We start from the raw sequence: 13,754 nt of genomic DNA on the forward strand, positions 1-13,754 counted from the left end.
AAACGTTTGATAACACACTGTGTAGCTCAGGATGTGCGGCAATAATCAGTCTCATGCTTTAATGGTGGGGACAAACTGGTGCAGCTGCTAAGTAGAGCATGTTGCCAATATCCATTAAAACAAAACAAAAACAAATTCATATACTCAGTTACCGGCAATTCCACTTCCAGGAATTTACTCAACAGATAAACTCCCACATATGCAAAATAACCAATGAACAAGTTATAACTTTATTTATAATAAGATAAGACTGGAAACTACCTAATTGTCCCTAAATAGGGGATTGGGCAAGTAAATTATGGCATATCTTTATAAAGTGTTAGTCACTCAGTTGTGTCTGACTCTTCACGACCCCATGGACTGTAGCCCACTGTCCATGGACTTCTCCAGGCAAGAATATTGGAGTTGGTAGCCATTCCCTTCCCCAGGGAATCTTCCCTAGCCAGTGATCGAACCTGGATCTCCTGCATTGCAGAATGATTCTTTACCATCTGAGTCACCAGGGAAGCCCATATTTTTATGAAGTTGTGTGTTAATTTAAAAAATTAAGGGAGAGTTATATGGGAAAAGAATCCAAAAAAGAATGGATATATGTATAACTGACTTTTTTTTTACTGTACATCTGAATTTAACACAACATGGTAAATCAATTATACTTAAATATTTTAAAAATAAAACAAAAAATCAGGGTAGACTGAAAACATAGAGCTCAGCAAAAAAAGCAAGATGTAGAAGGATTTATAGCAAGTTACCAGTTGTGTAAAACATTTTTACATATACATTTGCTTGTGAATACAGTGACCATCTCTGAAAGACTACAGAAGAAAGGCTTAAGAGTGATGATCTCTGAGACTTGCCTGATGGTCCAGTGGTTAAGACTCCGTGCTCCCACTGCACGGAGCATGGGTTCAACCCCTGGCTGGGGAACTAAGATCGCACATGTCACACAGTCAGCAGAAAAATTAATTAATTAATTGTGATGATCTCTGTGAGGGGAACCAAGGATTAGAAAGCAGGAGTGGGAAGAGGACTTTCTACGCTGTTTGGTATATTTTTAATATTCTATCTTTAATCAACTAGATTACCACAAAATAAAGAGTTGACTCACTGGAAAAGACTCTGATGCTGGGAATGGTTGGGAGCGGGAGGAGAAGGGGACGACAGAGAATGAGATGGCTCGATGGCATCACCGACTCGAGTTTGAGTGAACTCCGGGAGTTGGCGATGGACAGGGAGGCCTGAGTGCTGTGATTCATGGGGTCGCAAAGAGTCGGACACGACTGAGCGACTGAACTGAACCACAAAATAAAATTTTCAGTGTTTAGAATCAATTCCAGCTCATTCCCACGGTCGACTTCTCAACCTCCTCTCACCACATGTGCCCTGCCTGTCCCAGTGCTTCTTCAGTTTCTGGGACATGCCAGAAGCTTCCTGCCTCGGGACACGCTGTACAAGCCATTTCCTCTGCTAAGGTTGATGTTCTCTACTCTCTTTCAATGGGTTGGCATATTCTTACACTTCTGGTCTTGGGTTCTATTGTCATTTCTTCAAAGAGGCCATCTCTGGCACCCTACACAAACAATTAAAAAAAGTTTAAAAAAAAATGTCTGTTTCCCTCACTGGGCAGAGAGGGCACCCATTTTAACGGACTACCTCTTCCTTCACTCTCTTTACGACAATACCCTGATTTGTTTTCTTCAGAGCCACAGTCACTATTTGAAATTACCTTGTTCGTTTTCTCAGTTATTTACAGTCTCTCTCCATCTCAAGGGTTTAAGTTTCTATGAAAGCATGGGTCATGTCTTGTCTTGTTCCTATTTTCAGCAACCCAAACAATAAATATTTGCTGAATGTATTTACACGGCACAGACTATGGACTTCACAAATAACAACTCTAAAATCACCACAATAACTCAAGGAGGGAGGCTGGTTTTTACTCTTTTTAGAGTTAAGGATAACTGAGGCGCGCAGCAGTTGAGTAACTTGCCAAATCGGCAAGACTAGAATCCCAAACACAAGGTTCTTAGCCACAAGGCAACGCTTTTTCGATATACAAACTGATCGGTGGACTAAACTGACCAAAGGAATGAATGGCAATATGAACGTAAACGTTTTTTCCCTTGTGTGTCCGGAATCCTCAGATCTACCGCCAGGGGGCGCTCTTGCCCAGTTCTTGACGCCAGTCCTCCAGGCGCGCACTCCCTCTGCGTCTCGGGCTCGCGCGCGCTGCCGCGGCACCGGAAGTGACTGAGCTTGCAAGTTCCCCCGGTCTCTTCAGGGAAACTGAGGCCGGTTCGTTCGGAAGAGAGAGCGCGAGCCGTCAGCCAGGTAGGCCGGCCCCGGTCCGCGGCGCGGAACTTGGCCGCGAAGAGCACTCGCGTCCGGAAACGACCTGGCCGATGAAGGGGGTATGTGGCCCCCCACGGCTCGCGGGGCTCGCAGGTGAGAGCGCCGCCTCTCCCGTGCGTGGCAGGCGCTGCGCCCAATGGGAGCCCTCGCCGTTCTGCTTCCGTGCTACCTGGGCTCATTGATTGGTTACGCCGGGGCGGGCCGCCGGGGGCGAGATCCCACCTCCCAGAAAGGTCTAGGGGGCGCCCCTGAGGGAGAGCGGTTGCCTAGCAACGGGGCGGTGGCCAGGCGGGTACCCGGCCTAGCGCGCGGAGGAAGCCGCGAGGCCGCAGCCCACCCACCCCGGGCTCTGGAGAGGTGCAACCCCGGGCCCCTAAGCCCTCCCGGGGGTGCCAAGAAGCCGGCCTGGGCCTGTCCCCAGGAAAACGTAGTCTCAGCTGTGGGGGGTCTCGAGCAGGCCTCGTCCCTTGTCTCTGACCCGTGGAGAGGCTCGGCGCCTCACCCTCGCCGGGTCTTTGTGCAGGGCGCCGGCGGCCATTGTGTCCGTGAGGGGAATGGAGGACCCGGCAATCCCCCACCGCCACCGCCACGACCAGGGCCTTTGGGGAATTCAAAGAAAGCCAGCGGCGTTTCTGGGGGGTCTCCGGCTTTCAACCTCCCAGAAAGGCCCGGGGATGGCCTTTCCAAACTCAGACCGCAGATCCAAAGCAGTGTTCCCCTCCCTCTGTTTCTCATCGAAACCTTGAGCCCCATCGAGAAGTCCCTTCAGGGTTTCTTCGGAAGCCTCACCCAGGGCTGATACTGAAATAGAAAAAAACAAAAACTAAACCTCACACCAGCCACCTCCGAGAGAGTTCTCCTAGCTCCCAGTAGGAGGCGGAGAGCCAAGGGGCGTGCAAGAGCGAGGGGGCTGGGCTCCCGGGTGGCAGGAGGCCGCGGCTGCTGAGCGGCCGCCCTCGATCGGGGCGATGGAGGAGGAAGCAAGCGAGGGGGCCGGTTCTTGAGCTTCGTAATTCCTGTGTCGCCTCCTGAGCTCTCAGTCCGCCGGGTCGCATGATCCTTCCAGCCGGAGCTGCTTTTTTTGCCAGCCGCCGCCGCGAGGCCGGTTGACTTACCGGCATCCCCGTTGCCACCTCCTCTCCCACCTATGATACAAAAGATCTTCCGGGGGCTGCACCTGCCTGCCGTCGCCTGAGACGGATTTGAATGTAGGTGGTGAGGGGGTATGGGGGTGGGGGGCAGACTGCCCATAGGGGTGACTTTTCGAGGAAGACATTTCAGAGAAAAGGGGGGTGGCTGGGATAAAAGGGGAGGAAGAAAAAGGCCGGTGTGATGATTCAGAGCCCACTAGTGCTTTCAATTTGACTTCATTGAAGTACCTGGGAAGCTAGACCCAGATCTTCATAAGAGCGTCAAAGAACCCAGTTCGGGTACCTGGAGTGGGGAATGGGATGTTGTAGGTAAATGGCTTGCATATTCATTTTTTTTTTCCCCTGAAGCTCTTTCTCTCCCTTCAGAACCTTGTCTTGGCTTTGGATCTTCGAAGAGACCCACTAAGCAGAGACCAGACCCAGTGAGTGAGCAGGTGTTTTGGACAATGGACTGGTGGAGCCCATCCTTATTATAAAAATGTCTCAGAGCAACCGGGAGCTGGTGGTTGACTTTCTCTCTTACAAGCTTTCCCAGAAAGGATACAGCTGGAGTCAGTTTAGTGATGTGGAAGAAAACAGAACTGAGGCCCCAGAAGGGACAGAATCAGATATGGAAACCCCCAGTGCCATCAATGGCAACCCATCCTGGCACCTGGCGGATAGCCCTGCGGTGAATGGAGCCACTGGCCACAGCAGAAGCTTGGATGCCCGGGAAGTGATCCCCATGGCAGCGGTGAAGCAAGCCCTGAGGGAGGCAGGTGATGAGTTTGAACTGAGGTACCGACGGGCATTCAGCGACCTGACGTCCCAGCTCCACATCACCCCAGGGACAGCATATCAGAGCTTTGAACAGGTAGTGAATGAACTCTTCCGGGACGGGGTGAACTGGGGTCGCATTGTGGCCTTTTTCTCCTTCGGTGGGGCACTGTGCGTGGAAAGCGTAGACAAGGAGATGCAGGTATTGGTGAGTCGGATCGCAACTTGGATGGCCACTTACCTGAATGACCACCTAGAGCCTTGGATCCAGGAGAACGGCGGCTGGGTAAGAACCACGCCCCTTGTATATTCCTTTTCCTTGGCTTCTGGTCAAATCCCCAACAACCTTTCCCCTGTGTCTGTTGTGCTGAGTGATTATTACTGTTTGTTAAGGAGACATAACTGGTCTCATTGTATCACAGAGGTTAACTATTCTGAAATACAGATGACCTAGTTCTGTGAGGACCAGACATCTTCATTCTGGTCTTCCTCGTGACCCTACTCTGTCATACTTGTGTTCCAGTTTCTCTGCAGAAGATAACGTAGACTGTGTGTTCATTTGGCCCCAAGCCTTTGAGAATGCAAAGGTAACAGGTTACCCCTCACCCTGACATAATGGCTCGCGACGTTAAGGGGTGATGAGTGGAATGCCTGGAGAAGATAGTGAATATCAGTGACCCACCAGCCCCTTCAGTCTTACTCCCTTGAGATGTCAATCCTGTCCTGGGCTTCCCTCCTCCAAATCAAGTTCCCTTTATTTCGGAATTTGCATGGCCTGGCTTTGCATCCCTCTGACTTGGATGGCTGAGGATTTTCTGATTTTAGGTTGTAAGCTGTGCCAGTGGGCCAGTTGTATTTGTGCTGTGCCCCATGTTTATTGGCTCTAAAGTATGCAACTTTTCTGTGTGGTTGGCCAGTTTGCGGAGCGCTTGCTGTGTCACGCATAAACCCAGGGACTTTGCACCTCACTGCCTGGGTTGGTTGGGGAGCTCCAGCTGTTATGCTTGTCACTTTTCTGCCACGGCCCTGGGGCCTCTTCACTGAGCACTGTTTGCTGGCAGTGCAAGAACCTGGTCTTTGGGGCTCCTTGGGACATTGAGATTCAGTGACAGACTTCAGAAACAAACTGACACAGGTGTGAGTCCCAGCCCTGTCACTTAACTAGGTGTGTGACCTTGGACAGGCCAGTTTACCTTGAGCCTCAGGTTCTTCCACTAAAAAAATGTGGCCAACCCTCTTGCCTTGCAGTCCTTGTAAATCTTGGAGCTGATGTGAGCAGTGACAGGAAGTTTGCTCTAGTAGTTATTGTCAGATCCAGGTACACTTTCTGAACCCGAGTCGTGCCTCATTCCTTTGCCAAGGAAGAGAATTCCCTTGCCCTGATATCACCAAGTCAGAATGAGCTGGTGTGGAGGGATTCTTTACCTGTGGTCACTGTCAGCAGCTTTTGCTCTTTTGCAGTGAACTCAGTCATATCTCCTCGATTATCTCCTGCCTCCGGGAGGTGTAGGGCTTATGAGAGGTATTCATTCTGTCCTTCAGAAAATTGAGCAGGCTGTGGAAAATAAGTCATCTATTGAAGGAGCTGAGGTGGAAAGGGCCACGCACCATGGACTTAGGAATGTTAAGAATGCAATTATCCAGAGGCTGGGCCTAGGGTGTGGCAGCCACTTCAGTTTACCACTGAGCAAGGGACCTCCAGGTACACCACCCCCTGTCTTATTTCCCATTTCTTTGCAACTTCATCAACTCTTCCCACTGCCAGTTCTTGTAAAAATCAGAGTAGAGGTCAGATGACTGGGGTGGGGCTGGGAAGGTAAAGGTGGAGGGCTTTCTTTGGCTATGACTGACCGGACTTGAAAGCCTTTCAGTAAATGAACTCCCTAGGGGAATAAATGATTAAATAGTTCCTGTTGGTTTGTGTGATGACCTCTCTTATTCCCTCCTGCTTTGATTTTCTTTAGGGGCAAATATTTGTTTAACTTACTACAGGAGGGACAGGATTCCAGCATTTCTGACACACCCTCTGAGACCTAAGTAGAGACTTGGGCCATTTGCCCCTCACGTTATTCTCTGGCTGGTGGTCCTAATACCATGTGGGTTGTGGCCAACTGTTAACAAAAGGCAACGTGGGAGAGGTTCCTGGCCTGCCAGCCAGTGTCTAAGAGGGCCACCTGGACCAGACAGTTGTTAGTCACCCAGTGTTGCATGCAGAAAGAGGTCTTCGACACAGCAACACTGGGCAAGATCATTAGATCACCACTGGATTGACATTCCATCTTCTGCTGTCTCTTTGCCCAAGAGTTATCAGAGCCCGTTGGACAGCATACCATATGTTACTTCCTCTTGGTGGACAGAGGGGATGTGTGCAGAAGAGCCAGTTATGTCAGAACCATTTCTGGGCACGTGTTCTTCCCAAGGCCAGGAGATAGAGAACATGTGACATTGGGATCCTTTGGGTAGAAGGTACCCGCCCACTTCCTCTCAGGGACCATTCTATTTGAGCTGCACACTGGCTACCGCAGTGGCATCTCATAACCTTCCTGGAGGCTGTGCCTGGGGGATCCATGAATGTAAGAATTATGGACCATTCCACTCTGGGATATGCTCTAAATTTAGCATCCTTGCAGGAAAGGAAAAGGAAATGTGCTTTTACAGAGTATATCTTATGCATGAGGCATTGTATTAGGTCTTTTACTTATGCAGCCAAAATTCACTGAGCATCTTCTGTGAGGCAGGCATGTGCTAGGTATTGGCTATAAGCCAGATATGGTACTTTTCTCTCATGGAAATGACATGCTATTTCATATACTCCACACGATAACTTTCTAAGGTAGGTAGGTTTATTCTCAGTTTATATGTGAAGCTCCTGGTAGCTTAAATGACTGGCCCCCGGTATTCCTCAGCCAGTTAAGTGACTGAGTGAGAATTTACCCCAGGTGGGCCTGATTCCAAAGCCTATAATCTCTTCCCCTCCATATCACATTGTCTTTGGAGTAATAACGTGAGCCAGAGACACTGTTGGGCCAAGCAAAACATGCCTGTGGAGGTGTTCACTTGAGTCTGTGATGCTGGCCTTGTTCAGGAACTGCAGGAAGAACAGCACCTGTGTTGGCAGTAACAGGCTTCCAGAAGAGCATGTATGTAGCTTCTAGATTCTGTCACTGGTAAAACTCAAGTCAGTATCAGGATTTTGCCTAGTGAGAGTGGGCTTCTTGTTAATTTTTTGTTAAAACCTTCTCTGGCCCTCCCGGTAGGTAAGAATTGTGTGCATAAAGGGAGAAGATGGCCTGCTCCAGGTATGTCTACTTAGTTGTGGGTGACGCCCCAAGGACTGGAATTCCTCATCTGTATAGCCACACCACTGCCTACCTAGAGTCCCCTGGCAAGATGCTGAACCTGTTTGTCTCTCTTGTCCATTCATCTCTCCCACCTGTAAAATGAACTAATGATAGCCACCTGCCATAGCTTGACTCTAGTAAATGATGTAGAACAAAGGCTCTCCTGGGCCTTAATTGTATGGTGGAGGCACTTCTTTTAATGAGCGGGCTACCTGCCTCCAAAAACTGAACTTTGCCCCCAGAGTTTCTCGAGACACAAAGCCAGCCCTTGAGATACTCAAGCAGAATAGTAGAGACTGAGTGTTTCTGGGGCTTTCCAGTGGGAATGTGGACAGTTCGGTGGTAGGACCCAGGTGGGCCGGGCCATTTTGGGATCACTGTCCCTGGGAAACCCCTTAGCTTGATGGAAACACCATTGGTGAACAGTTTTTGGGGGGTGGGGGAAGAAAACATCATTTGGCCTTTCCCCAGGCTGCATGGCTCTGTGGTCTTCTAGTTTCTGTAGGTTTCTTCTTGACTGTTCTGGCTTCATTGGCACTGATGTATGCTCTGCTGAAGCACCTCAGCAACCATTGCAGATCTCAGCAGCTGTTGGCAATTCTGCGGTTTTCTTGGGGAAACCCCATTAGAAACCCCAAACGTGGAAATTTTTAGTAATCTCATTCAGGTCCCAAAGTGAGGTAGAAGTGTCTCAGGGGCTACCCCTCAAAACACCCGCTTCTTCTGGAGGTACATTTGAAGTTGCCCTTAAAACTCCATCACCATCACAGTGTTTTCCAGGCTTCCTAGGATTGATTTCCGCAGTAGCCCCACAGAGCCCTTCAGCTTCTGGTGGAAAATCACCCCAGGTTTTTTTCAGGAACCTTCAGGGTTTTCTTGGTTTTTGTGTGGGCTACCGGAAGGTGCAGTTGTTAGTTGTCCCTTCCCCAGCAGGTATCTGTCCGGTGGCTAGAGGCTTGAGCATCCTTCCTGGTTTTTTCCGGTGCCCTCAGCCTTCCATCACAGGGCTTTCTTTCAGCAGCCATGATTTTGTCTGGGTTTACCGTGGATAGATTTAGGGGTAATTCCCAGTGAGCTGCTCTTCTACGGAAACATAATCTCCTACTGCCTTAATTAGCAGGGCTCTGTCCCCACCCCCAACCTCCAACCTAATTCTGTGGAGTCCTCCCCAAGGACTCCCTCTCTTTTCTTTGAAGGAGTCAGTCTGCTCCTGGATCCGCTTCTCTTCTGTCTCCCTGGCCGACAGTCTGTCTTCCCTGTTCCCTGTTGGTAGATCTGAGTCAGACAGTCCCAATGGGTTTTTTGTTTAGCCTGGGGACAAGAAGACCCAGGAGACCATGATCACTGGTTTCAAGTATCTGCAGGAAGAGGGGCTAAGCCTTTTTTATTAGTATAGTACAGGAGAACTTGGTTAGGTAAATCACATTGATAGAGTTTAAATTAGTATAAAGACATTTCTAACACTACCATACCTCTATCAGGTTTAGGCATTTCCTGAGAGTAGAGTCCATGTCTTGTCAATACTTGTTTAATTGGCATTGAGCAGAGGCCTTAGGCATAGCAGGTATGTAATGAAAGAGAGGCCCACTAAATTTCTGAAGAAACAGACACTTATCAAACCAGAATAATAGTAATGGGAATTGCCCTTTATCTAATTATTCATGCATTGATTCAGATAGTATTAATTGAGCTCCTGTTGTGTGTCAGGCTGTCCTAGGCACTAGTGGTACAGCATTAAATAAAATTATGTTTCTATGTCGCGAGCTCATATTCTAATGGGGAGAAACAGACAACATGTAATTGTTGTTGTTTAGTCTCTAAGCTGTGTCCAACTCTTTGCAACTCCATGTACTGTAACCCTCCAGGCTCCTCTGTCAATGGGATTTCCCAGGCAAGAATATTGGAGAGGGTTGCCATTTCCTTCTCCAGCGTGTCTTCCCAACCCAGAGATCCAACCCAGATCCCCTGCATTGGCAGGCAGATTCTTTACTTCTCAGCCACCTGGGAAGCCCCAGTTATATACATACGTAACATATATCAGTTGAGACTAAGTGCTATGAAGAAAAATAAAGTATATTGAGGTACAAGGCATGACTCGCAAAGGAGATAAGGCTGCAGTTTTAAAAGAGTGCCTCGGGAAGGCATCACTGAAAGGTAATATTTGAGCAAGACTTGAAGAAGGTAAGTTGGTGGTTGATGTGGGTACCTTTAGAGAGTGTGTTATAAGCAGAGGGATGGACTCAGAAGGGAGTGTGCTGGCCAGGCTCAGGGATGAAAGAGAAAGCCAGTGCAGCTGGAGAAGATACAGCAAGAGAGAGAGTGGTCAGAGGGGAGAGTGGGTGGGATTGAGGGGGCAGAGTAGCCAGGGGCCCAATCTCATATCGTATTACAGGCCATGATGAGGACTTGACTTTGGTTGAATGAGAGACCAGGAAAAGATCAGGAGCAGGGATGAGTTCCACGAGTTCTGAATTCCACAGGGGAGCCCAGTGAAGAGGCTGGCGCGGCAGTCAAGTGAGAAAGAAGAGTGGCTTGAATAAGGAGATAGAGGTGGAAATCGTGAAAAGGGACTAAGGAATAAGACCAGACTCACATGGCGTATTGATGGGTCCAACCACCTTTTTGAAAGCCACATTTTTTAACCACTTAGCTTAGCAATCATACAATCAGGTTTAAGTATGCTAGATGTTCTTTGGAGATAGTCTCTTCAAATGTGGTATCCTGAATGGTCCTTCCCTCTAGCACTCTTGCTTCTGAATAATTGTACCATGTCTGGATTGAGGTCCCAGATCACCTGTGTCTAGCTCTGTGACCTAGGGCAAGCTTCTTGAACTCTCTGAACCTTAGGGCAGGTATTACCTGCTTCACAAAGACCTAACGAGATCTGCCTGAGATGCATAGAGTCTGGCAGTAGTTGGTATCGTAATTCTGACCATCTTTGCACAGAGGTCGTGTCAGAGACCTATTCACAGAATCTGTAGTATCTGTTCTCCCTTGTTTGGACTCCACAGTGACCTTCTGGCACATCCTTAGGGCAGGCAGGCAGGCCCCAGCAGTGTTCCTGTCCTGCCAGGAGCTCTGTAGTGCTCCTTTGCCATGTCGGTCAAATGCTGGTCTTTGTTAGGATTCCAGTTGTAGTCTCAAATCTGCCTCCGCTCACTGTCTCACCTTGGCCACATCACTTCTAGGCCCCAGTTTCCCATCTATAAGATGGAGGTTTGAAGCTGAGTCTAGGAATCCTGCTTCTCAATGGCCCTAGGCCTTGTGGTGGGTTCCACCATTGTGGCATATTTCATGATAGTTGTGCTGTAGGATGGCTCTTTCCAGGAATCAAACCCATGGCCCCTGCAGTGGGAAGCTCAGGGTCCTAACCACTGGACCGCCAGTAATTCCCCCCACCTTGCCTTTTTTGATGCTTATAACCAACAACCTGGGAGGTGAGCAGAGGGAGATCAGGCTGAGAAAGATGAAGTGACTTTCCCATCAGGAGGAAGATGCAGGGTTTGGGCTTTCAGATCTAGATTTGACCACTTGTGTGCTGTGTGACCTAGGGCAAGTCTTTTACCTTGTAAATGGCTGTGATAATGGTGCCTTGTTCTGAAGGTTCTGTGAGTTGATTCCTCTAGTATGGCTCTGCATAGTGATGGTTAGTATAAGCAGTCACATCCTAGGGTTCCTTCAATCACATCACCTGGCTTCCAATTTATTACATACTGATTTTTGTAAATAGTATTTTTGCAGAAAGAAACTGCCTTTGGGACCTTCTGCTACATGGTTTCACCCCGATGAGACTCAGGCCAAGCTAGAGCTTTAAGACTGGCTCCACGCTGCAGGGCTTTTTGGTCAGACTCCAGAGCTCCCCTCGGAACTAGAAGTTTTTTTCTCCCTCTTCAGGAAATGCCATTGCAGTGACTTCCATGGACTGCTTCCTGTCCCAGCCCTGTAGCCGGATTCTTGCTGGCTAGAGTGTGGAAATTGGAAAGTAATATTCCTGAAGGCTCTCCCCATGGACAGACTCCTTTTTTGCCCGCGTCTCTCCCTTTCCTCTTGTCAGTTTCTTTGTTCCCTCCCCTTTGACCCTTCGCTTGTCTTCTCTGTCCAGCTCATGATCATCCCTTTCGGATTTAGAAGATGCATTTCCACTGAGTTCTGTCACACCTTTCCACCCACCCTTCGAGGGGGGTTGTCCAAACTCCTGGATTCTCTCCTGGCTCCACACTAAGTAGCAGTTTTAGTCTTGGACTTGCCCTAGAGGGACATAAAACCTGTCACTTGCGGTGCCCTATGTCATCCATTAACCCTCAGGGGTCCCCACCCCACCCCCTGCACAGGCCTGGGACTCCTCAGAGGTTTGGCATGCAGAAATCCTACCTCTAAGAGACCATTGATAGAGGGTCGAGTGGAGCCTGCCACCCCCTCCCTGCGGTCACCTTTCAGGAGGAAGCTAAAAGATTGAAAACCTTGTTGGACAATCATCTGAGGAATGGGAGCTAGCCTGGGAGGGAATTGGAACGCACTCAACTATGCCTCAGATCCTTTGTTCCGCTCTTGAAAGGGAAACATTCCCCTCCCTCCTCCCTGGCCACACACACGTGCCTTTGTTCCCCCGAGTCAGGCGGGGCCGGGAACACTGTGTCCTTCCAAGGAGCCTGACTGGCCTCCCCAGAGGCTGGCCTCCTGGTCAGCAGGACTGAGGTTTTTGCTCAGGAGCCCTCAGCCTCATATCCTTTCCATAGAAGAGTCTTTCTGCCAGAGGCTGAGAACTTGCCTACAAACAGCTGCCCGGGGACTTCCCTGGAACCCTTCCACAGGATGCCCGTGTCCCAGGATTATACAGTCCCTCCCTCTTATTCCACTTGGTGATTAATATTATTGTTAATGTTACTGTTAATAGCACCTAACATTTATCAAGTGCTTATTCTATGCCAGGCATTGTTCACAATGCTTTACATGTATTAATTTATTCTATTCGTAGACAATATACTGAAGTTGTTACTATTATTATCCCTGTTTTTCAAATGAGACAACTGAGGTACAGAGATGTTAAGCAGCTTATGCAGGGTAGCACGGTTAGTAATTGACAAAGCCTATGAGGGTAACTTCCAAGCTCCCCCTTTTCAACACTACACTGCACCCCCTTCCCCGACTGTGTCTGAATGGTTGTTGGCATTTATCCAGTGCTTAGTATGTGGCAGGGCTTTCCCCAGCTTCATTTCTGTGTTACTGTCCAACAACCTCAGCATTACTGGACAATGAGATTTGGGGGGACTCAGCTAGTAAGAAGCAGAGTTAAGATTTGAAGCCATGTCTGTCTTACTCCAAGCCTGTGTTCTTTATCTCTAAACCATCTTAAAAACCCTGCAGGGTAGGTGGTGTCATCTTCACAGTAGAGTTGAGAAGGCTGAGTCTCAGAGAAAAGTGGCATGCTTGGAGCCTCACGGACTAGTTCCAGGACGATCTGGGATTCAAACCTGAGGTGCGTGTCTTCACGACACTTTACTGCCTTAGTGGTCTGTAGCATGGTGATAATTGTTTTTATGTGCATGATAACACTTCATAATTTACATCTTTATACACATCATTTCATAGTGCGCTGAGTGATGTGGGTATGTTCAATCCCATTACGGGGAGGATACTACGGCAGGGGTCTTATCCCACAGTAAATGGCTTAGAATTCTTTTAACGTACTCTTATCGATGTTGCTTTTAGTAAGTCTGGATTCATTGCTCAGAGCTGTCCTGAGTTTTGTTTCGTTTGTTAAATCAGCAAATACTGGTGTATGCTTTATTTGTGCTAAGTGCTGGGGATGCTGTGGGTACTGCAGTGAGGGGGCCTGGGTGCCCTTTCTCAATGATCTGTTTCCATGCCCCACACCTTGGGCCATGCTGGTGTTCTTCTGCCATCTGAGTCAGGCTGTGTCCAGCGCCCAACCGTTCCCTCAGCTCCCAGACACACCGGCAAGGCTCGTTACAGGATGTATTGATCACTTTCTACAAAACCTTAGATAAAACTCTGCACTCAGATTTGAAGCTTAGCTTAATTTCTCGCTGGTGGTGCAGCACTATGCGAATCAGCTTTCCAGCCTCATCCACACGTCTGAGAGAATAGTACTAGCCCCGCAGAGTAAGCAAGGCTCAAATGAGAAAGTGAAACGCAA

The 13,754-nt window shown here is 48.7% G+C and overlaps 1 protein-coding gene across 5 annotated transcripts in view; it reads left to right on the plus strand.

The window, feature by feature from the left end:
- The first annotated feature begins 2,309 nt into the window (after positions 1 to 2,309).
- BCL2L1 (BCL2 like 1) overlaps positions 2,310 to 13,754 on the plus strand; it is a 50,402-nt gene continuing 38,957 nt past the window's right edge. The window contains exons 1-2 of one of the 5 annotated variants that reach the window (XM_055434999.2): positions 2,310 to 2,442; positions 3,849 to 4,542. In XM_055434999.2, the coding sequence (XP_055290974.1) occupies positions 3,979 to 4,542 (564 nt within the window). In that variant the 5' untranslated portion in view covers positions 2,310 to 2,442; positions 3,849 to 3,978. Of the gene's footprint in view, positions 2,443 to 3,206; positions 3,558 to 3,848; positions 4,543 to 13,754 lie in introns of those variants that run through there. The other 4 variants (XM_055435012.2, XM_088843880.1, XM_055434987.2 and 1 more) reach the window with 4 other exon arrangements.

The sequence above is a fragment of the Moschus berezovskii genome, chromosome 15 (assembly GCF_049115385.1).
Source record: "Moschus berezovskii isolate FMDL1 chromosome 15, NW_MosBer_1.0, whole genome shotgun sequence".
In the NCBI taxonomy this organism is placed as follows: domain Eukaryota; kingdom Metazoa; phylum Chordata; class Mammalia; order Artiodactyla; family Moschidae; genus Moschus; species Moschus berezovskii.